Source organism: Capra hircus, chromosome 4, assembly GCF_001704415.2.
Source record: "Capra hircus breed San Clemente chromosome 4, ASM170441v1, whole genome shotgun sequence".
NCBI classification, from domain to species: domain Eukaryota; kingdom Metazoa; phylum Chordata; class Mammalia; order Artiodactyla; family Bovidae; genus Capra; species Capra hircus.
In genome coordinates this window covers 108,675,426-108,700,964 of record NC_030811.1, presented here as the reverse complement: position 1 = coordinate 108,700,964, position 25,539 = coordinate 108,675,426, and the positions used below count along the sequence as shown (strand labels likewise).

At 37.7% G+C, this 25,539-nt stretch overlaps 1 protein-coding gene across 1 annotated transcript in view; it reads left to right on the top strand.

The window, feature by feature from the left end:
• The window catches only part of CASD1 (CAS1 domain containing 1), a 53,666-nt gene extending 42,465 nt beyond the window's left edge, over positions 1–11,201 (top strand). The window contains exons 15-18 of the mRNA XM_018047419.1: positions 596–736; positions 1,447–1,524; positions 3,545–3,637; positions 9,708–11,201. Of these exons, the coding sequence (XP_017902908.1) occupies positions 596–736; positions 1,447–1,524; positions 3,545–3,637; positions 9,708–9,974 (579 nt within the window). The 3' untranslated portion in view covers positions 9,975–11,201. The remainder of the gene's footprint in view (positions 1–595; positions 737–1,446; positions 1,525–3,544; positions 3,638–9,707) is intronic.

Here is a 25,539-nt window from a genome sequence, read left to right as displayed (position 1 = left end):
AGTTTGGCAACATGTACCCAGGGCTTCTTGTTGTTTAGTCTCTAAGTCGTGTCCGACTCTTTTGAGACCCCATAGACTGCAGCCCACCAGGCTCCTCTGTCCATGGGGTTTCCCAGGCAAGAATTACTGTGACTGAAAGTGGCACTCTCCATTCTTTTTTATGGCCGAGTAATGTTCCGTTGCATATATGTGCCACCTCTCTGCCCATTCACCCACTGGTGGGTGTTTAGGTTGCTTCCATGTCCTGGCTGTTTTACATAGTGCTTCAGTGAACGCTGGGGTGCATGCATCTTTTCCAATTATGGTTTCATCCAGATATATAAAATGTCTTTATTTCTTTACTTGCTGCTGAGACTCCTTGAAGTAAGACACCTTATCTTATCATTGCAAGAGATGTTTGCTTGTCCATTGCAAATTGTTTCCAGTGATCATTGACTTGACCTCATTTCTTGATGTTTAGGTTCTTCATAGAAACTTTGGATCTTTAAGCTTTTAACCTATATACTTCTATACATATGGTACTCCTTTACCAAGTATATTTGCTATTTATTGTAAAGTAGCTATTTAAAACAGGTTTTCCCCCCTTATTTTTCAGGTAGTCTTTCATGGAATGTTATTTGCTTTCATTTATCTGGCTTTGCAGAAGCGCCAAATACTTTCTGAAGGAAAGGGTGAACCTCTTTTTTCAAGCAAAATTTCAAATTTTCTATTATTTATTTCAGTAGTTTCTTTCTTGGTAAGTTTCACATGTAATCTTCTAAATTTCCAAAATCCCAAATGGTGCAGAAAATTAACTTTAAGAGATAGGAATTTAATCATTTATTTTTAATAAATCTTTTACTTTTGAAATATCTCTTATTTTAAATTGAACATAAATTCTAAAGAGAATATAAACATATATGTGTTAAATATGAAGAATTGAGATCTCAATGAAATAGGAATTTTAAAAGTTGTAATAAGTTTGGGAAAAAATATAAGCTATTTAACAGAAAGAGCCATCACTGCAGTATGATCACTATTTCTGGAAAAACACAGACTTACGCTCCTCTCTCTCTACTTCTTTATATTTGAGCTTGCCAAAATGAGAGAGGAGCAAACCTGTGTACAGTTTTTACTGAACTTTAATAGCACAATGAAGTATAATGTTGGACTTCCCTGGCAGTCCAGTGGTTAGTACTTGGCCTTCCAATGCAGGAGGTGTGAGTTTGATCCTTGGTCAGGCAGCTAAGATCCCACATGGCTCCTGGCCAAAAAAGTCAAACCATGAGACAAAAGCAATATTGTAACAAATTCAATAAATGCTTTTAAAATGGTCCACATCCAAAAAAAAAAAGAAATATTAAAAAAAATTATGAAGTATGTTATAAAGAAACTTCTTAAAATTGAGTGCTGCCTTGTTAAGGCATAACTATTTTTGTGAAGTGATCCATAAATTTTTTGTTTTAGACCTATTCCATCTGGGCTAGCAGTTGTAAAAACAAAGCAGAGTGCAATGAACTCCACCCATCCGTTTCTGTGGTACAGGTAATTATCTTTATTTAGAGAAATTTTTCTTAATTTTTGATTAGAACAGGAGTCTTTAGAGACAACTTTTAAATTGAAATCTATTAAATGTAGTATATCTTTCTAAGCCCTACCTTCCTCTATAGTAGAGATACTAAAATCTGTTTTAAAGGGTGGTTATTAAATGTTATTATTAAATGTATAGAAATGATCGGTGTTTATCACTTGGTAAGCACTTAGAAAATGTTCATTCATTTCTCCTGTTTTCTTTTTCATCATTTACTTATTCAGATTTCTTCATTTACTTGTTTCTGGCCTTACTTATTAATGGCCTTCCATGTGTTAAGAACCATGCTACAGGTCGGAAGTGCATGTAGTTCCTGCCCTTAGAACTTACAGTCCAACAGGAATATGGTTGAACATTTATTCATTTAACAGTTTCTAAAATTCAGTTAACAAGTCTTTGATACTTCTGTGTGCTAGCTATTATGCTGAGGGACGTAGTGACGACCAAAGCAGATGTGGTCCCTACTCTCACAGAGCCTGTATTCTTCAGCTGCAAATAGTAATCATATAATCACCAAGTAACCATGAACAGAAGTTCATGACGCTACAAGGGAATACAGTAAGGGTATATGACCTAGTTGGAGCTGGAGTCAATGTGGTTAGGGTTCAGAGACGGTTTCCCTGATAAAATTCCCTGGTGGTCCAGCAGTTAAGACTCGGATTCCACTGCAGGGGGTGCAGGTTTGATCTCTGGTCAGGGAAGTTCTGAATGCCGTAAGGTGCAGCCAAAGAAGGGTGGAAAAATTAAGCCAAGATTGGAGGAATGAAGGCAGGCAGTGAGAACTTAGGCCATGTGGGTAGAAAAGAGTATATTCCCATTCAGGGAACTTGAAGAAAGCCGTTGGGGCTGGAACTCAGAGAGCCAGAGTCTAAAGAAGTATGTGTAGTGACTGGGAGGTGGGCCGAGGCTGCTCAGCAGCCCAAATCAAATTTGCATTTTAGAGAGATACCTGTGGTTGCAGGTAATTGTAGGGCCTTGTGATTAGTGTGGTGACGGTTAAGTACAGGGCATTTTAGAACATTTGGGATTTCTTCCTAATCCATCTTGATATCAGACCAAGGTTCTTGGACAAAGTTATGTAAGCCAAAGCCTGAAAACTGTATGGTTCAACAGGAAGGAACAGGGAGGATTTCTGGAGGATCTTCTTTTAGGTTTTAAGTTCTCTTCAATGAAGAAACTATTTCATCCATCTTAAACCTCTATATAGTCAGTAGAACTAAGCATATGACCAACTCTCCAAACACAATTGACAGTGCTATTTTAAAAATTGTACTATATTAATATAGCATTTTCAGGACTTCTGCAGAAGTCATGCTTACAAGTAACACTTGGTATTTCGTATCTGATGTCATTTCTGTAGCAACGTGGAAGGAAGGGGGCTGTTCCACTAACATGACACCAATACAGAACAACGTAAGAGTAGCTAAGGGAGAGAGTGACTGCACATAGAAGAAGGCTAACATAAATCCTGCTGAGCCATCACTTTCACTCCTGGTCACTACATGCCACATACTCATCTTTCCTTAGTTACTTTTTCCCACATTTACGTTGCTGTCAGTAGAAGGAGCCTTGAAGAGAGCAGAAAGATGAGGGTAAGCAGCTCCCAACAGAGTGAATATTTCTTAGAAGCAAAATCATATCATGGAATTTTATTAATTTTGATACATAAATATAGCATTTCTTTCTACACAAAGGTCCTCAAGATGAGTTTATATTTTTTCTAGTACATATAAAATAAAACTGTCCAGCCATATAAAACCTGCCCTTGTTTGCACTATATAGAGCACATGCTCAGAAATCCAGTTTGAGTAGACTCTAGATCAAAAATAACTTGCAAATACTTCATCTATAGAGGAAAAAAAAAAGTCTATGTATTAAGTTCAGTAACATAAAGAATAAAATTATCACTTGAAAGAAAGCAAAATTCTTTGAATAAACAGATTATTAACATTTGCCTGTGTGTTTTTTCTTTAGATTTTAGCCTTCATCCTTATAAGGAATATCCCTGGGTATGCTCGTTCAGTTTACAGTTCATTTTTTGCTTGGTTTGGAAAAATTTCATTAGAGGTTAGTATATTAATATTTTGATCTGTCTTATACTACCCAGTGTTTTATGGAGCTGTGTATATAAATGTATATATAGATGTGTAACTGACTTTTTTTTTAAACCAAAGCTATTTTTATGAAATTATAGGCAAAAAACTTTGAACTTCAACAGCAGTATTGTAGAATGCTTTTAAAGTCTTATTTAAATGGCTAAATACAGATGACTTTCACATATTTATTTTGTCTTTCAAGTACAGCCAAGATGAAGAAATAGGAAGAGAAAAAAAATGAAATAGATACAAATGAAATTTGTAAATAGACATAAATGAAATCAAGCTGAGAGGATTTTGATTTGTTGTTCATTCATAATTAAATATTATATTGCTGGAATTTAGTTTATTGATGCTTATCATAATAAAATTCACTCTTATTGAAAGTTTGGGGAAATTTTAAAACTCAATATTTTGTGTGCAGTAACTAATATGAGTTTATCCTCAAAATCAGTTTAAAGTAGGTATGAAATACATTCAGTGTATTCTGAGTTTTATTATTGAAATAGAACATTTTAAAATAGAATTCATTTAATCATAAAAGATACATTTTAGAGTTATAATATGTATTAAGTTGTCTTTAAAATGGGAAAGACTTCTGTGTGATTCAGTTACACATTCTGTTTCAGATTCTCTTCCCTCATAAGTTATTACAAGATACAATAGTTCCTGTGCTATTTATTAGGTTCTTGTTGCCATCTGTTTTACATATAATAGTGTGTTAATCCCAACCTGGTAATTTACCACCTCCCCATTTTCCCGTTGGTAACTAACCATAAGTTTGTTTTCTATATCTGTGAGTCTCTTTCTGTCTTGGAATTAAGTTCATTCGTTTTGTTTTGTTTGTAAGATTCTACATGTGAGTGGTATCATTTGATACTTGTCTTTGTCTGGCTTACTTCACTTAGTATGATAATCTCTGGGTCTGTCTATGTTGCTACAAATGGCATTATTGCATTCTTTCTTATGACTGATGTTCCATACACACACACACACACACCACATCTTCTTTATCCTTTCACCTGCCCATGGACATTTAGGTTGCTTCTGTGTCTTGGCGATTGTAAATAGTACTGCAGAGGCTAGATATTTTTGAATTATCATTTTCTCCAGCTATATGCCAAAGTGGAATTATTGGATGATATGGACACTTGAATGTGCATTCTGTTTTTTTTGTGTGTAATGTCCTGAAGGTATCATTTAAGTCGGACTATTCTGTTGTACCATTTAGCATTTCTGTTGCCTTATTGATCTTCTCTCTCAGAGATCTATCCACTGATGTGCCTGGGGTGTTAAAGGCTTCTAATTATTGTGTTCCGTCAGTTTCTCTCTTCATGTTTGTTAGTATCTCCTTGCAGTGGTCCTTGTATCATGATACAATATCCTTCTTTATCTTTCTTTATATCCTTCGTTTTAAAGTCTATCTTGTCTCATATGAGTATTGTGACTCTAGTCGTTTCTGTTTGCATGAAATATCTTTTTACATCCCCTCCCTTTTAATCTTTAAGTGTCCTTTGTCCTCAAGTGGGCCTTTTGAGCATATTTTAGGCTTTTGTTTTTTTTAATCCAGTCTGCCACTGTGTGTCTTTTGATTGGAGCATTTAGTCCACTAACATTTAAAGTAATTATTGATAGATATGTTATTTATTGCCATTTTAAACCTTGCCTTCTTGTTGGTTTTATATTTCTTTTTTGTCTCTTTTTGTTTCTCCTTTTGTGGTTTGATGGTTTTCTTTTGTATTATACTCATGTTCTCTTGGTTTTCATGAATCTGTTGTGTTTTGATTTGCTATTGCTCTGTTTTCAAGTATGTTAACTTCTTCCTATATCTATTTGGTTTAGACTGGTAGTCATATAGGCTCACACACTTTCTAAAAAGTCTATATTTTCTTACTCTCCTCCCCCACATTTTATGATGTCCTCTTTTACATCTTCATGTTCAACCTGTTGCTGTCCATGTGGTCATCATTGCTTTCACAAAATTTTTAAGTTTTTTTAAATCTTTCTACTGGCTTATTTAAGAGATGTACTTTTCAATTGTGATATTTTTCTTCCCTATAGATTCCTCTTTTCTATTTAGAGAAGACCTTTCAATATTTCCTTTAGGATAGGTTTAGTGTTGCCGTATTCTTTTAGTTTTTGCTTATCTGAGAAATTCTTTCTCTCTCCTTTTACTCTAAATTATAACCTTGCTAGGTAAAGTATCCTACACTACAGGATTTTGCCTTACAAGACTTCTAATATACCTTGCCACTTCCTTCTAACCTGCAGCATTTCTGTAGAGAGATTACCTGATAACCTTATAGGGGTTCCCTTGTAATTAACTCTCTGCTTTTCTCTTACAAGCCTTTAGAATCTTCTCTTTAACTTTTGCCATTTTAATTATGTCTTGAAATAGGTCTGTTTGGGTTCATCTTGTTTGGGACCCTTTGTACTTCCGGTACCTGAGATAGCTCTGCTTCCTTCTTTAGGTTTGGGCAATTTTTAAGCAATAATTTCTTCAAATACATTTTCAATCCCCTTTCTGTCTCTTCTCCTTCTGGGATACCTACTTGTGGATTGGCATGCTTTATCTTAACCTATAAGTCTGTTACATTGCTTTCATTTTTTTTTTTCCATTTGGCTTTCTCTCCACTATTCTAGTTGGGTGATTTCCATTATCCTATCTTCTAGATCACTTATTCTTTCTTCTGCATTATCCATTCTGCTCTTCATTGCAGTTAGTTCACCTTTTGTCTATGCAAATGAATTTTCTAATTTTTCTTGGCTTCTCCTCATAGCTTCTACTCACTTTTTACAATAATTTGCATTTCTGTCCATGGCCTCTCTTCATTCCTTCAGTATTTTCACTGTCTCCTTTTTAAACTCAGTATCTGTTAGACTGAAGAGGTCTGTTTTATTGCTTGTTTTTTCAGAGGAATTCTTTTCTTAATTTTAACTGGGAGTGGTTCCTCTGCTTCTTTATTTTGCATATTTCTCTTGCTGTCTGAGTTTAGGAGAAACAGTCATCTGCTATGGTCTTGGAGGTGTATTTTTTGTAGGTGCGTCCCTATGTAGCCTGCGTGGATTTAGTATTTTTTGGTACAAGCGCTCTTTGTAGTACGGAGCCTGCCACTTCTTTGCTCAGTTACACTGGTCATTATCCTTCTGATAGGAGGTGTGACTTGTGACGGCCAGAGCCTGCACTGGAGACTGAACCGGGCCTCCTCCTGGCTCTGTAGTTGTCGCTGCCCTATCAGGGGCAGAATCTGCTCCCTAGTTGTTGGCCTAGAGGCCCCCAGATGCTTTTCTGAGCTGCATTTCAGAGCTGCAGTGTGAGGTAGGTGGCACTGGAGCTCTCCCGCCGGGACAGGAGCCACTGATTTTCCTTGCAGGAGCTGTGCACCAGGGAGTGTGCTCTGTCACGTCACCTTTCACTTGTCAGGGCTCATGGAATGCAGTGTTGTTGGCACTGTCCTGGGCTCTGCCTCAATAGTGGGAATGTCAGCCATGGCCCTGGTGTCCCTGGAGTGTTGTCTCCACAAGGCCACCAGCGCAGGATCTGGGTCCACTCAGGTCCCAGGACCGCAGTACTCACGCCTCTGAATCCAGGGTGGGAGCTGTGGAGACATCTCATACCCTGGCCTAGCCCAGCCCTCATGCACATGTACCCACAGAGCCCACAGCTGCTGAGGTCAGAGCCCTCCCAGCGGCAGAAGCACCTCTTGTCTACTTGTATGTCCCACAGGTGCTGAATTTACAGAGCTGCCAGTGGAGGTGTTCCATCTCTCACACAGCTATGGGGAGAGAATTCAGTCCTGCTTCCTAAGTTGCTTGGCCTCTGGAGCTCAGCTGTGGTTTCAGCCCCGCTTCTGCGTGTGGGCAACCCCCTGGCATCTGCTCCTGGGGCCTGCCAAGGTGGTGGTTGACACAGGAGTCTCCTGAAGCAGTGGCAGCTGGGGCACACTCTCCTGGAGGCGGAGGAGGCAAGCCATGGGCCAGCACATGGAGCAGGAGGCTGCTGTGGATGCCCCACCCTTCACACACCAGTTAACAGTGGCCCTCGTTTCTATGGCAGGCCCATGCTTCTGCAAACACCCACCGTTACAGCCACACCACACTCCAGCTCCTCAGGCTGTCTCCGTGCGTTCAGCACCAGTCTTTTCCCTAGGTCTGCCTCGTAGTAGTTTTGATTTGCATTTTTCTGGTAATTAGCGATGTTCAACACCTTTTCATGTACTTTTTGGCCCCTCTGTATGTCTTCTTTGGAGAAGCATCTATTAGAGCTTCTGCCATTTTTTGACTGAGTTGTTTGTGGGATTTTTTAAAAAATTATATTGGAATATAGTTGATTTACCATGTTGTGGTAGTTTCAGGTATACAGCAAAATGAATCAGGTGTACAGTCTTTTAGAGTAGATTCTTTTCCCACATAGGTCATTGTAGAGTGTTGAGCAGAGTTCCACTATATAGTAGTTAATTGCTGTCTGTTTTATATGGAGTAGTGTATATAGGTGAGTCCCAATCTTCCAGTTTATCCCTACACCCTCTTTACCCCCTGGTAACCATACATTTGTTTTCTACATCTGTAGCTCTGTTTCCATTTTATACATGAGTTTGTTATATATAGAATTTCTTTGGCCTCTCCTTCGCTCACTATCAGTCCATCTGTGCCCACCCGTGTTGCAGCAGATGGTGCTTCTCCACTCTTTCATACGGCTGAGCCATGCTCCATTGCGAAGACGCACCGCATCTTTGCCCATTCCTCTGCTGGACGTCTAGGCTGCTTCCGTGTCCTGGCTCTTGTAAATAGTGCTGGATATTGGTGTGCGTGTATCTTTTCAAATTGTGGTTTTCTCTGGGTATATGCTCAGGAGTGGGATTGCTGGATCATAGGGCAACTCTGTTTTTAGTTTTTTAAGAAACCTTCGTACTTCCTCCATAGTGGCTGTACCCAGTTTACAGTGTAGGGGAGTTCACCTTTCTCCATACTCTCTCCAGCACTTATTGTTTACAGATTTTTTTTGATGATGGCCATTCTGACTGTTGTGAGGTGATACCTCATGGTAGTTTTGATTTGCATTTCTCTAATAATTAGTGATGTTGAACATCTTTTCATGTGTTTTTTGGCCAGCTGTATATCTTCTTTGGAGAAATGTCTGTTTAGATCTTCTGCCTGTGTTTTGATTGGGTTGCTTTTTGATACTGAGCTGCATGAGCTGTTTGTATATTTTGGAGATTAATCCCTTGTCAGTTGCTTCATTTGCAAATATTTTCTCCAATTCTGTAGGTTGTCTTTTCATTTTGTGTATGGTTTCCTTTGCTGTACAACAGCTCTTAAGTTTAATTAGGTCATATTTGTTTATTTTTGTTTCTATTTTCATTACTATAGGAGGTGGATTGAAAAAGATCTTGCTGTGGTTTATGTCAAAGTGTTTTTGCTGTGTTTTCCTACAAGAATTTTATAGTGTCTGATCTTACATTTAGGCCTTTAATCCGTTTTGAGTCTATTTTTGTGTTCTAATTTCATCCTTGTACATGGAGCTGTCCAGATTTCCTAGCACCCCTTACCGAGGAGGCTCTCTACTCTCCATCGTGTTTTCTTGCCGCCTCTGTCATAGATCAGGTGTAGGTGTGGGTTCGCCCCTGGGCTTTCTGTCTTGTTCCACGGATACATATTTCTGTTTCTGTGCCACTGTCATTTATTTTTGTGCAGTGTCATGCTGTTTTGATTATTGTATCTTTGTAGTATAGTCTGAAATCAGGGAGCCTGATTCTCCAGTTCCATTTTTCTTAAGATTACTGTGTCTGTTTGGGGTCTTTTGTGTTTTGATAAAATTTTTAAGATCTTTTTTTGTTCTAGATCTGCAAAAAAAATGGCATTGGTAACTTGATAGGTATTGCATTGAATCTGTAGTTTACTTTGTGGTATAGGCATTTTGACAATAGATTTTCAAGGCCAATAGTGAAATAATTATGCTCTCATATGTTTTAATTAGGAAAATCTATAATATATTTATGGACTTCCTGAAAATACCTAACTCGAAATATTTTTCCTTCCAGCTGTTTATTTGCCAATATCACATATGGCTGGCAGCAGACACAAGGGGTATCTTGGTCCTCATACCTGGAAACCCTATGCTCAACATTATTGTCAGCACTTTCATATTTGTTTGTGTGGCACATGAAATTTCTCAGATCACTAATGATCTTGCACAGATTATTATTCCTAAAGATAACTCATCTCTGTTGAAAAGGTTGGCATGTATAGCTGCATTTTTTTGTGGACTCCTCGTCTTATCATCCATTCAAGATAAATCAAGACATTAGGATTCTAAGAACTTAAAACTCTTCAGATTAACTTTGAATCTACCTAGAGGAGAACAGCATCTATCTGGAGATGTATTGTAAATGTATATGTAAATAAAATTTGTGTGGCAAGAAGATAGCTCAGTGACATCTGTTGAACACGTGTGGTTGTATATTTTGGAAATGTACATATACAGTGTGAAATACTGAAGAAGATTGAAGCAGAGTGCATTGTATAGGATTGCATGTGAAAAGTCTTTCCTATTGGATCTGCATTTCCACTTATAAGTGATTTTAAGTTAACATATGAAGGCAGGGAAATAATTACCTTTCCAGTAAAAAATACAGATAATTTAATTAGCTTAGTAACACCACTGAGTGTTTTGATATTTACTAAATTTATGGTAATAAAAATTATATGCACCTATATTCATCATTGAACTTCCTACTTCATCGAAAACTTTCTTACTCAAGAAAGATTGCAGTGTTGTTTCCTTATATGTGCAATGATGTGGAATGACAAACAATATCTTTTATTGTTCATGTTCTGATATTATGTTTCCTGATATGATTTTTCTTCCTAACTGTGGTTTTCAGGTATATAAGCCTAAAATCTTTGTACACTTTGTCCCAGAGTTGTTCTAGCCTCGATGACAGGGTTTTGTCATTGATGCTATTTAGCTTTTTATAAAAAGGCCAAATTTTCTTTCCAGTCCAAACATGCACCTGTTTCCTTTCCTTAAGCTGCACCAGTGTAATGCCAGTTACCCTGTGGATGCATCACATATGCTTTCCCCCATCTAATTAGTTTTTGTATATTATTTCCAATGTTTGGAAGCTCTTTATAACATTTTGGTATTTCCTATTACTCCCTCCTATTTTTTAAAAAAATATTTATCAATCTAAATGTGTGCAGTGTAGTAAAGATTCAGGATATGTTTGAGATGTATAAGTAGAATTTTAAGTAAACTGGTCACCTTGGGCAATGTTTGTTTTTGGTTTTGTTACAGGCTTTACTGTTAGAGGTATAAATTTATTTATCTGTTGTACAGATTTGATTATAGATTTTAATGTTTTAAAAATTGCACTTGTTTGCTGTTACTGTGTATGGGGTAAAATATTTTTTGTTCGTGGTATATGAAAATATGGAATAATTTAAACAGTAAATAAACATTCTGTGGATGCTTATTTTTGTATTGTAAAGTATCAATTAAACTATGTGGTTTTTTTAAAAGCTGGATCCATTAATGATTGGTTCAAACGTCTTATAATTCATTTCCTCAGTTTAAATTTACTTTTTTAACCTCTGAGCATATATGGGTAAGTCACAGTGATAGTTAAAGAATAATTTAGTTATCAGTGCTTTAGAGGGTAATCTGCCCTTTCTACTCATGAGTTAAAACATTGTTTTATTAGTAATGTTACTTGAAGATTTAAAAATTGGAGTATTTCTTTAGCACTGGATTTATGTGCTAATGATATATTTCCATTAATTGAGGAGTGTCTCTCAAACAGATGTGTGTTCTTTCTTTTTCTCTCTTCTTCTGCCCTTACTTAGTCTTTTGACATTTCCCAGATAGACAATTGTAATGATTCATTGCTCTGCTTCCTAGACCGCAGGCTTATAAGTAGAGAATAGTATAGTTATAAATCAAAAACTTCCAAGTACTGTGATCACATCATTCTTGCTAGTGTGGCTTGCCAATGAGTAGAGTGCGTTTTAATTTAGCTTGTAAGTTTTATCACCTGAGAAAGATTCTTCCTGATGAAACAACTGAAAAAAAATGATGACCAGTATTTGTTTTTTAGAAGCATTTATATCTTCTAATAGTGATACCCAAGTGAATATAAGTTTTCTTCCCTATTTGAACTCAAGCCTAAAACTTAACTGGTGAGCCCTATTTCTTCACATGTTTTCATTTAATGTATATATAAAATAAAACAGTGACATAAAAATTTTTTAAATTACATTTGTGATTGAAATATTCTATTTGTATTTGATTTTTTTAATGAGTCTTTACTGATAAGAGGTTGTTGTGCTCTAAGTTGCCACAATGTTAGCATCTATGTATGGTATATTTTAATATTTTTTTCTGCATTGACTCACATAATGATTGTGTGCATTACTCAATCATACCATTCTTCAGAGAAAGATGTTTAACAGAATATTTAGATATGCTAAAATTTAGAGAAAATCACAGGTTCTGTGAAACTCAGAATTTCTATAAATTATATCACGTTGAAAAATCTGTCCTCTGGCTTCAAAAGGCACTTGCCTTACTCAGTCTACCCCAGTCCTCCCCTTTGTCAAACCTTCCCATTTGTATGAATAACCGAAATAGCATTAAAAATTCAGAGCCTTGTGATACACCATATTAACAAATAGATAAAAACCATGTGATAATCTCAATAGATGCAGAAAAAGCCTTTGACAAAATTCAGCACCCATTTATGATTAAAGCTCTTCAAAACATGGACATAGAAAGACCCTACCTCAACATAGTAAAGACCATATGTGATAAGCCTACAGCAAACATTATTCTCAGTGGTGAAAAACTGAAAGCATTTTCCCTAAGATCAGGAACAAGACAAGGGTGTCCACCTTCCCTACTATTATTCAACATAGTTCTGGAAGTCCTAGTTATAGCAATCAGAGAAGAAAAAGAAAAGGAATCCAGATTGGAAAAGAAGTGAAGCTCTCACTGTTTGCAGATGACATGATATTGTACATAGAAAACCTGAAAGACAATATCAGAAAATTACTAGAGCTAATCAGTGAATTTAGCAAAGTTTCAGGATACAAAATCAATACACAGAAACCACTTGCATTTCTATACACTAACAGTGAAAAATCAAAAAGAGAAATTAAGGAATCAGTCCCATTCACCATTGCAACAAAAAGAAATATCTAGGAATAAACTTGCCTAAGGAGACAAAAGAACTGTACACAGAAAATTATAAGACACTAATGAAAGAAATCAAAGATGACATAAACAGATGGAGAGATATCCCATGTTCCTGGGTAGGAAGAATCAATATTGTGAAAATGATTACACTGCCAAATGCAATCTGCAGATTCAGTGTGATCCCTATCACATTACCAATGACATTTTTCTCAGAACTAGAACAACAAATTTTACATTTCATACAGAAACACAAAAGACCTTGAATAGCCAAAGCAGTCTTCAGAAAGAAGAATGGAACTGGGGGAATCAACCACCCTGACTTCAAATTATACTACAAAGCTACAGTCACCAAGACAATGTGGTATTGGCACAAAAACAGAAATTAGAACAATGGAATAAGACAGAAAGCCAAGAAATGCACCTAGGGGTACCTTATTTTTGACAAAGGAGTCAAGAATATACAATGGGGCCAAGACAGCCTCTTCAATAAGTGGTGCTGGGGAAACTGGACAGCTATATGTAAAATAAATTTGAACACTTCATAACACCATACACAAAGATAAACTCAAAATGGGTTAAAGACCTAAATGTAAGACCAGAAACTATAAAACTCTTGGAGGAAAATGTAGGCAGAACACTCAAAGCAAGATCCTCTATGACCCATCTCCTAGAGTAAAAGAAATAAACAAGTGGGACCTGGTTAAACTTAAAAGCTTTTGCACAGAAAAGGAAGCTATAAGTGAGGTGAAAAGACAACCCTCAGAATGGGAGACAATGATAGCAAATGAAACAACTGACAAAGGATTAATTTCCAAAATATACAAGAAGCTCATAGAACTCAATACCAGAAAAACAAACACATTTCTCCAAAGAAGACAGGTGGTTAACAAACACATGAAAAAACACTCAACATCACTCATTAGAGAAATGCAAATCAAAACTACAATGAGATATCACCTCACACCAGTCAGAATGGCCATCATCAAAAAGTCAACAAGCAATAAATGCTGGAGAGGGTGTGGGGAAAACGGACTGCTCTTGCACTGTTGGTGGGAATATAAATTGATACAGCCACTGTTGAAGATGGTATGGAGATTCCTTTAAAAGGAATAAAACCACCATATGACCCAGCAATCCCACTGTTAGGCATATACCCTGAAGAAACCAAAAATTTAAAAGACACATGTATCCCATTGTTCATTGCAGCACTATTGACAATAGAACATGGAAGCAGCCTAGATGTCCATTGACAGTTGAGTGGATAAAGAAGTCCTGGTACATACACACAGTGGAATATTACTCAGCCATAAAAAGGAACACCTTAGAGTCAGTTCTAATGAGGTGGATGAACCTAGAACCTATTATACAGAGTGAAGTAAGTCAGAAAGAGAAATATCGTATTCTAATGCAAATATGCAGAATCTAGAAAAACAGTACTGAAGAATTTACTGACAGGGCAGCAATGGAGAAACACATAGAGAATAGACTTATGGACATGGGGAGGGGAGGAGAGGGTGAGATGTATGGAACAAGTAACATGGAAGCTTACATTACCACATGTAAAATAGACAGCCAACGGGAGTTTGCTATGTGGCTCAGGAAACTCAAACAGGGGCTCTGTATCAGCACAGAGGGGTGGGATGGGAGGGAGATGGGAGGGAGGTTCAAAGCAGAGAGGATATATGTATACCTGTGGCTGATTCATGTTAAGGTTTGACAGAAAACAAAATTCGATAAAGCAATTAGCATTCAATAAAAAATAAATTATTAAAAATATTCAGAGCCTTCACATAAAACCATTCACTGTACCTATGAAGTGAATCCTATTACTGTAGGTGCTAGTATAATACAACATTTCTACCCTACCATTCCATTGTAAGACAAGTTGCCAGTTAAAATATTTTAAATGGGTGAATATTATTTCAAATGTTAGGAGGCTTTTAAGCATTGTAAAATTAAGTTTAACAATAAGCATATATATGTTTGATTATATTTTTTAACTAGATTGTAAAAAATATTCAATATATGTGTAAACTATTAAGCCTATTAAATAACCATAGGACCTAGAGTAGAACCTTCATAAAACAGACTTAATAAAAGACAGTTTGTCAAGGAACATGCAACTTCTAGGAGAATGCCTCTTCTGCTGCAGATGGATACAAATGGGAGGGACAATCTAGTAAGCTTGAGAGCCAAATTGGAATTTTTTTTGTTTAGCAGTATTAAATCATTAGTACACTATCATTTTGACCTACAAAATGGGACTCAACAGCTTCTCTTGATTAAAACAACTTGGATAGTTACCTGCAGAATTGATTTTGACACCAAAATTCTAAATACTCACACTCACACTTTAAATCCATTCTGATATTTTAATGAAATCCCTTCTAGCGTCCTATATACTACACGTTAGAATGATAAGACTTGCTTAAAAGTTAGATTGATAAGGTAGTATAAGTAAGAGACTATTTTCTAAGAGTAGAGTTGAATATATTATGAGGTATAAATTATCTAATAGATTAAGAAATAAGATTTAAATTTCTGTGCTTAAAAATACTTCCAAACAAAAGTCCAGGACCAGATGGCTTTACAGGTGAATTGTATGAAACATTTAGAAAAGCATTAACACCCTGATATCAAAACTAAACAAAGATACCACCAAAGAAAGAAAATTACAGGCCAGTATCACTGATCAACATACAGGCAAAAATCCTCAACGAAATCCTAGCAAACCAAATCCACCAACACATTAAAAGGAACATACACCATGATCAAGTAGGATTTATCCCAGAAATGCAAGGATTCTTCAATATCTGCAAATCAGTCAGTGTGATACACCATATTAACAAGCTGAAGAATAAAAACCATACGATCATCTCAATAGACGCAGAAAAAACTTTGACAAAACTCGATACGCATGTATGATAAAAACTCTCCAGAATGTGGGCATAAAGGGAACTTAATATAATAAAGACCATATACAACAAACCCACAGCTAGCGTCATTCTCAGTGGTGAAAAGCTGAAAGCATTCCCTCTAAGACTAGGAACAAGACAAGAACGTCCATTCCCTGCCACTTTTTTTCAACATATTTGGAAGTTTTAGCAACAGCAATTCAAGAAGAAAGACAAAATGGATCCAAATTAAAAAGTTAAAACTCACTGTTTTTATACAAAATTAATTTTTATACAAAATTTTATGAAAAATTATTTATGAAACACTTTTTAAAGTGCCATTCTAAAGTATAAAAATGGAGTAGATCAACATTTTAAAAGGAAAAGCTTGCCTGGAAGTGATTGTCATGTGCAGGCAAAATCTTCATCCTTAAAAGTGATCATAATATTTTGAAATTCAGCTGATTGTATTATCATTTACTTCACTAATACCTGGGCTTCCCAGGTGTCACTAGTGGTGAAGTATCCACCTACCAAAGCAGGGGGTGCAGGTTCGATCCCTGGGTCGGGGAGATCCCCTGGAGGAGGCTATGGCAACCCACTCCAGTATTCTTGCCTGGAGAATGCCATGGACAGAGGAGCCTGGTGGGCTGCAGGGTCACAAAGAGTTGGACAAGACTGAGGCAACTTAGCATGCACGCACTAATACCTAGTGGTCCTATTCCATAGAAGATATTTGAGAGAATTGGTTTTTAATTTTATTTCTTGTTGGCTATGCTGTGTCTTCAGCGCTTCCCTGGGGCTTTTATCTAGCTGGGTGAATGGGGACTACTCTCCCGTGCCGTGTGTGGACTTCTCATTGTGCTGGCTTCTCTCACTATGCCTCCCAGACTCAGTAGTTGGGGCTCACAGGCTTAGTTGCCCCACGGCATGTGAAATCTTCCCAGACCAGGTGTTGAACCCAAGTCCCTTAAATTGGCTCACGGATTCCTAAGCACTGGACCATCAAGGAAGTCCCTTGAGAGAATTTTTTAATAATGAAAATTGCTAAAAAGGATCATAAAACTATTAAGAATTTTTTTTAATTCTACAGCTACCACAGATGGACTATTTAATTTTTTTAATCTCCACTGCCAAAATAATAAACCAGAACTTAGCTGATGGTGAAAGTTCTCCATGTTTATCTCTTAATATGAGTTCCAGCCAGACCAGTCTTACTGTTCCCCAAATGTACTATTCCTTAGTCCCCACTCTCTCATCCACCTAAATCCAACTTTTTTAACATAGAATTTAAACTCCACATCCTCTGTGAAACCAACAGTTTATATTCTTTTCAACTATTCTAGCATTAATTACCTGGTTCCATTATATTGTCCTTTTTTTTCCCACTCCTTCAGTAAGATTGCAACTCCAGTGTCAAGATGGATATAGTCATGTGCTATACACAGAGTAGGTCTAGAAATGCTTGGCCATCAGTTAAGAAGTTCTGGTTTTACTTCTGCCATCTTAAAAACAAAATTCCTCTATCTCTAGCATTCCCAAAGTTACAGCTTCATTTATCTTCTCCTACAGACCTGAATTGCCTCTTGTCAAGATCAACAAGAGCCTCCATATTGCTAAATCTATTGATCAGTTCTTAGGTTCCACCCTACTTAACCTATGTTTGACACAGTCTATTTACTGCCCTCTCCTCCACTATGCTTCCAGGATGTCACCATTTCCTGTTCCCCACTACCTCTGCAGCCATTCTTTCACAGTCCTAGATACTAGACCCTCTTCATTCTGTCAGCCTCTGAACTGCAGTTCCCCAAAGCTCAGTCCTCAGAACCTCAGGTGATATTACTTAAGGAGTGAGTGCTGCTGCTGCTAGGTCACTTCAGTCGTGTCCGACTCTGTGTGACCTCATAGACGGCAGCCCACCAGGCTCCCCCATCCCTGGGATTCTCCAGGCAAGAACACTGGAGTGGGTTGCCATCTCCTTCTCCAATGCATGAAAGTGAAAAATGAAAGGGAAGTTGCTCAGTAGTGCCGAACTCTTAGCGACCCCATGGACTGCAGCCCACCAGGCTCCTCTGTCCATGGGATTTTCCAGGCAAGAGCACTGGAGTGAGTTGCCATTGCCTTCTCCAAGGAGTGAGTATAAATAGTCAAATGGCTTTAAACCTTATATTTGGATGTATTTTGATGTCTACCAGCCAAATTTATGTCTTTAGTCTGAACTTCTTCCCTGAAATTCAAATCTAGATACCTGAATATCTCTATTTGAATATTCAAAAGACATCTCAAACTTAACAGGTCTAAAACTAAGCTTCTCCACTACTGGCCGCAAACAAAAACACTCACAGTCTTTTGTTTGTTTGTTTGTTTGTTTTAAGAGGCCTGGCTTTTTTTCCTTTTCTGCTGTGCTGCATCTTCTTGGCTGCACGCGGGCTTTCTCTAGTTGCAGCGAGCGGGGGCTTCTCTAGTTGCAGCGAGCGGGGGCTTCTCTAGTTGCAGTGAGCGGGGGCTTCTCTAGTTGCAGCGAGTGGGGGCTTCTCTAGTTGCAGCGAGCGGGGGCTTCTCATTGTAGTGGCTTCTCTTATTGCAGAGCATAGTCTCTAGCTGTACGGGCTTCAGTAGTTGCAGCACACACAGAAACACCCAGTCTTATTCTCAGCAAATGGCAACTACATTGTTCAATTGTTCAAAACACTTCAACTCTCAGACTTTTTGTTTTATACTTTAGTAAATCTTGTTATTTTCATCTTCAAAATAGGTCCATAATTCAGTAAGTCAACCACGTTCCATCATCTCCAATGTGATCACCCTGTTCCAGAAGTCTGCTGGCTCTTTCTTGAATTACGGTACTCGTCAGCTTTTTTCTTTGTAGGTCTGCCATACTTCCTCTTTTTACATACCTATGCTTTTCAGCTTCCATCTCGCCCCTCCTTAGAACATAATCTTTCAAGGACAAGGTTTTTATTTTACTCCCTATGGTATCCACAGCTCCTAGAATAATACCTCATAATTACTTGCCAAATGAACTAATTAATAAAAGCTACAGAAATAGTATCAAGTACTAATCCCATACAGGGCAGGTGGGCAGCCCTGCAAAATGATGAAAAGGAAAATTATTTTCCCAGCTGCCTTCTTAGTGATTTGGACAAGAGGCTAAAAATATGCTTTATTTGAGTTTTGGGATATTGATTTGAATACTGTTACAAAAAATTTAACCCACTTACATGGTCAGAAAAAAACGAGTGCAAATAGTCACACGGCACATAACCTGTGACTCTGCAGCAAATAAGGGTCTTTGTGTGGCCTCCCAAGGTGGCACTAGTGGTAAAGAATCTGCCTGCCAAAGCAGGAGATACAAGAGACCTGGGTTCGATTCCTGCATCGAGAAGATCCCCTGGAGTAGGAGATGGCAACCCACTCCAGTATTCTTGCCTGGAAAATTCCATGTGCAGAGGAACCTGGTGGGCTACTGTCCGAGGGGCTGCAAAGAGTCTGAGAGAACTGAACAAGTGAGCCTAAGGGTTTTTGCGGCCTGGATGGAAGCCACTTGCGTTCCTGAGTGCTAGCCATGCTAGGTAGAACAGGCTCTTACTTGCTGTGCATTCTACTATTTTTCATTCTCTCACTTTATGCTGGGAAAAATGTCAATTGCAATTTGTCATTGTACTTATGCTATTATATTTGTTATAGTAGGGGGAATTATTTGGAATCCTATCTCTACCAAAAGTGGAAAATGAAAAGATAAACTAGGAAGGCTATGTATTTTAAAAAGAGATTGTGCTTTTTGTGGAAGTAAAAAATATTCTTCTGTGTTCAGATAAAATGTGACTGTGTCATAAAACTACTTAAAAATGCCACTTCAAAAACCATTATGAAATCAACTCTACTAAAAACTATTGCCAGTACATAAAAATGTATATGTGGGTGCCAGTATAAGTAAAACTCAGATTAATGAATTAAATGAAAGCCTGAAATTTCAACCGGACTTTAATGAAAACTTATTAAATAATACATGCTGTGAAATTCAGGTATATATTAAATGAAAAAATTACATCAGAATATGTAACAGATGGTAAGTTTAAAAATCATATCCATTGAATGTACCAGAAATTACATGCCAAAAAATAAGCTTTGAAAATAGAAAGCTAATGAGGAAAACTTATCTCCTTCAGTATATCAAGATATGGCCACCTAATTATATTTGTGCTTACACTGAGAATTCTAATGTAACCAACTCAGAAATATACCAATGTCCTATTCATTATAAGAAAATGATATACTGATTGATTGAGGAGATCCTAAAATTTGATATAGGATGAATACAGTCACTGATATCATAAACTGGGAGTGTTTGGTGGCTTATCTTATGGACAAGTCAGTGTTTTCTTTGATAAATTGGATGGACCATATGGGAGCCTGCTATATAAAAAGAGGTTACATGGCATTGTACTTAGAGTTCTTTAGAACTGTCGAAAGAGATTAAATTTTTTCATAATTCAAGAGAAAATGACCATTAGCCTGGTTTCAAAGACTGGAATAAAGATGGCCTGTTCTGATTGGCTATTCAACTCATCTTACCAGACTGAATATTTCTCTGCAAAGACATTCAAAACTGATTGGATATATGACTCGATTTGTTCATTCTCAGGATAGCTGAGATTCGGAGAAATGTATCTGGCAACATATTTATTCTGGTTCATTTTCTTACACTAAAAATGGTTTCTACAGAGGAAACAGTTGGCACCTACCTTCCCAAAATTATAGGGTTGAAGACTAAATTCTAGAAAACTTTTTCTTGTTTTAAATTTTATAAAATGTAAAAGCACTATTCGTTTTCCTTTTCATATTAATAGTGACAGTACAAGTGAACTATGAGGGGAAAGTGCGAGTTATATGGCTGCCACTCAATATGGTACCAAATCCTAAATACAACAAAATCCAAATACCTGAATTCTAGGTAACACCAGAAGTAGTTGCTTTAAAATATAAAAGTTATACAGGTATCTTATCCATTATGAAGAATTTGGGGAACTATGAAACAGGATAAAATGAAATGCTTTGTCTTTAAAGGATTCAAAGATAAAATTTTACTAAACATCATAATGGAAAAAAACCTGACATTTTTACATCTTAAGAAAAAATGGTACCAAGATTCTTTTTCCAAATTCGAGGTAAACCAACAAAGAAAAACTTTTGCATTTTTTATTTTCAAATTTAAAATATCTCCAATATTATAAACATATGTTATATTAAAGGCTTACACCATCTTACATTAAAAATAAAAAGGTTATCTGGTAGTTGTGGGTCTTTTTTTTCTTTAATTCTTAGCTTTCTTTACTCTCTAATCAAAGTACTTGATTTTTGACTGTAGTTTTTTCATAACTAGGTCAGTATGTTTTGTTTTGTCTCATAAATCATAGGATCAGTGTGAGTCGCTCAGTCATGTCTGACTCTGTGACCCCATGAACTGTGGCCCGCCAGGCTCCTCTGTCCATGGGATTCTCCAGACAAGGTAAATAAAACTGAGAGCATCTTCTATGTTCTCCTCACCTCCCCTCAGAAAACAGCAGCCAACATTTTCTCCTGTGTTTCCTCCTTCAGTGGAAGGTAGCACCATCCTTCTTTCTCCCCAGCGGAAAATCTAGGAATCATCTCAACTCTTGTATCTTTCTCATACATTCCATGCAATCCATTTCTTAAATCCTTTTCAGTCCTCATATTTCTCTTCTCTCGTTGCTACCGCCTCTTTTCAGGCTCTTATTATTTCTCCTCTAGAATCTGGAAATATCTGGTTTTGCTTTTATCATTATCTAGATCATTTTCTTCTTCCTTTCTCTTTCACTGTTGCATATTAAATCAGATTCTGGCCAATGAGGTCAATGAAATTAAAATCTCACAGGGTAGATGAAGATTAGTATTTCTTATATGTTCTGCAGCCACATACTGTAGAATGTGGCTAGGCTGAGACTCAGTGTTGCAGAAATTGCAAATGTCTTTGCCAGTCTTTGTACAAAGTCTTCATTATCTTCAAGACGGTTTGTCGTTCCCTTCTCCGGGGGATCTTCCTGACTCAGAGATTGAACCTGGGTCTCCTGCATTGCAGGCGGACTCTTTACCATCTGAGCCAGCAGGGAAGCCCTGATTAACAGGATCATACTGTACTCTGTGAGACTAGACTAGATAGGTTTGGAGTAGCAAGATGAGTTTTTTCCTAAGTGATTCAGGAGAAAAATAGTGACAGCCATCTCTGATGCAGAGAGGGTAAACTAGAATTAAGAACCCACCTCACCTCCTTCCATCTCACCCTCACCTCAGGACACTATCAGTAAGAAAAAATAATGGAAAAACATTTACTTGAAGACCAGAAGGCCCAGCACTTTCAAAACACATTCACGCACAAGGGAAATAGAGCTGGAGCACTTAGAGATTATGAAAGTTTAAAGGGAAACTGTAGAAAAATAATGTATGGGCATGGCTATCCAAAAGAGAATTTACATAGAATAATGGAAGGAACACACACACTCAATGGAAGGAGTAGGAATTGTATTGAAACAATTGGATGTATAGACACATTAAGCTCTAGCTATTAATGTGGAATATACAGATTAATAGAATATAAAACAAATATTTTAATTCAGAAAATATTAGAATAAGGTAATATTTGATTTCACATTGCTAAGGAGAGATAGACATAGTCTTTAAATAGTCCTGAGACAACTGCTTAATTATGGGAGTGCGTACACGCATGGGTAATCACTCAGTCGTGTCTGACTCTTTGCCACCCTATGGACTGTAGCCCACTAGGCTCCTCTATCCATGGGATTCTCCAGGTAGGAATAGTGGAGTGAGTTGCCACTTCCTACTCCTGGGGATCTTACCAAACCCAGGGATTGAACCTGAGTCTGAGTGGGGGCAATAAATTCCCTTTCTTACTCAAGACTGTATATTGTCGCTCTGTTTGTTTAACTTATATGCAGAGTATTGGGCTGGGTGCGAAATGTCAGACTGGAAGTGAAATGCTGGGCTGGGTGAAGCATAAACTGGAATCAAGATTGCCAGGAGAAACCTCAAATATGCAGATGACACCACCCCAATAGCAGAAAGCAAAGAGGGACTAAAGAGCCTCTTGATGAAGGTGAAAGGAGAGTGAAAAAGCTGGCTTAAAACTCGTTCAAAAAAACTAGGATCATGGGATACAATCCCATTGCTTCATGGCAAATAGATGAGGAAAAAATGGAAACAGTGATAGACTTTATTTTCTTGGATTCCAAAACCACTGTAGATGGTGACTGCAGCCATGAAAATAAAAGATGCTTGTTCCTAGACCGCCTATTAAAAAGCAGAGACATCACTTTGCTAACAAAGGTCCATATAGTCAAAGCTGTGGTTTTTCCAGTAGTCATGTACAGACGTGAAAGTTGGACCATAAAGAAGGCTGAACACCAAATAACTGATGCTTTCGAACTGTGCTGCTGGAGAAGACTCTTGAGAGTCCCTTGGATTGCAAGGAGATCAAACCAGTCAATCCTAAAGGAAATCAACCCTGAATATTTGTTGGAAGGACTGATGCTTAAGCTCCAGTACTTTGGCCACTTGATGCAAAGAGCCAGTTCATTGGAAAAAACCCTGATGCTGAGAAAGATTGAGGGCAGGAGGGGAAGGGAATGACAGGGGATGAAATGGCTGGATGGATCACCAACTCAATGGACATGAGTTTGAGCAAACTCTGGGAGTTAGTGATAGACAGGGAGGCCTGGGGTGATGTAGTACATGGGGTTGCAAAGTGTTGGACATGACTGAGTGACTGAATAACAACTCCATATGTCAAAAGATATTTAAGGAGATTAAAGGATTTAAAGACATACAAAAGAAGTAGAAAATGTACATTAAGAAGTCCAAGCGCATACTGCTCACCACCCAACAGGTCAATTAATTGAGAGATGAGTTGCTAGGGTAAGGAATAGTGACTTTATTTCGAAAGCCAGCAAAGTGAGAAGATGATAAACTACTGTTCAATGAACCAATGTCACAAAAAACCATCTTCTCTGATTTAGAACTCAGGCTTCTTTGATAGAGGGAAGGGATAGTTAGGGAATTGGGATGGACAGGTACACACTGCTGTATTCAAAATGGATAAGCAACAAGCTCCTACTCTATAGCACAGGAAACTCTGCTCAATGTTATGTTGCTGCCTGGATGGGAGGGGAGTTTTGGGGAGAATGGATACATGTGTATACATGGCTGAGTCCCTTCACTGTTCACCTGAAACCATCACAACATTGTTAGTTAACTATACTCCAATATAAAAGTGTTTTTTGTTGTTGTTGTTGTTTTCTAAGTTCAGAGAGAGGTGAAAGGAATATTGAGATCATCAGGAAGAGAAGGTATTCACATTGTGAAGAGGGAGGGTGAGTTCCCAGGGTCTCCATGCCTCACTGAAACCTGCATAGTCCATTCCCCTACGAACAATCCTCTGCTCCTTTCTGTAGCCCATTAAAGTTCTGAGAAATGTTTTTAAAAAAAGAATTCAGGCCTCTTTTATATTAAAACAGAGTGGGGGAGGTAAGATCCTAGAAAGGATGTGTTAATTTCTTACTGCCTAAGACTGTTCACAGGTGGGCCTGGTCAGCATGTTTCCTGGGAGCCAGACGAAACTATTTTAAGTCAATGCTTACTTCCTGGGAGGTAGGGTTCCCAGAGATGCACCATTATGTATAATTTAGGCTTATAGGCAATATCCCATTAGTGGTTAATTTGTAATAGAACACAGAGTTTCTTCCTTATTATAGTTTCCACTGTCAGTGATCCATTTCAGAATCCTGTGGGAAAAGGGACAAAGATCTCCCTAATTCCAGCTGCAAAGGGATGACAAAGAGGTGATTACAGAATGCAACTGATCAACCTTGAACAGAAAATATTCCTTAGAATCTTTTGATCAGTTCAGTTCAGTTCAGTCACTCAGTTGTGACCGACTCTTTGCGACCCCATGAATCTCCTCACGCCAGGCCTCCCTGTCCATCACCAACTCCCGGAGTTCACCCAAACTCACTTCCATCGAGTTGGTGATGACATCCAGCCATCTCATCCTCTGTCGTCCCCTTCTCCTCCTGCCCCCAGTCCCTCCCAGCATCAGAGTCTTTTCCAATGAGTCAACTCTTCGCATGAGGTGGCCAAAGTATTGGAGTTTCAGCTTTAGCATCACTCCCTCCACAGAACACCCAGGACTGATCTCATTTAGAATGGACTGGTTGGATCTCCTTGTAGTCCAAGGCACTTTCAAGAGTCTTCTCCAACACCACAGTTTAAAAGCATCCATTCTTTGGTGCTCAGCTTTCTTCACGGTCCAACTCTCACGTCCATACATGACCAGTAGTACCACCCTATTTCCTTTTTCATCTACAACTATCTGAATCTGGTTTAAGCCCTTCGCACTTTATTGTCTAATTTAATCGAACTTTGGGTTTTGGTTCCTGGTCCCAACACATATAAATTCCTATGCCATTTATTTGGACAAAATTAAATATGCTGACCCTTCTCTAGCTACAGTGAAATTATAATGAACACTTGTTTTTTTTTTTTTTTTTTTGAGAGAGAGAGCAAGGTAGTCTTCTAAGAGTTCACAAACCCACTGCTCTCCAGGCCTCTCAGAAATAGGGTCATTTTTGGACGGTAGTGGTACTGCTTTTTATCATAGTGTGATGAATCCATGGCTTACTTCAGCCAACTTGACAGATGAATGCATGGTAAACAATAGCATGTGTGGCCCCTTCCACCTTGCAGCCAACTGAT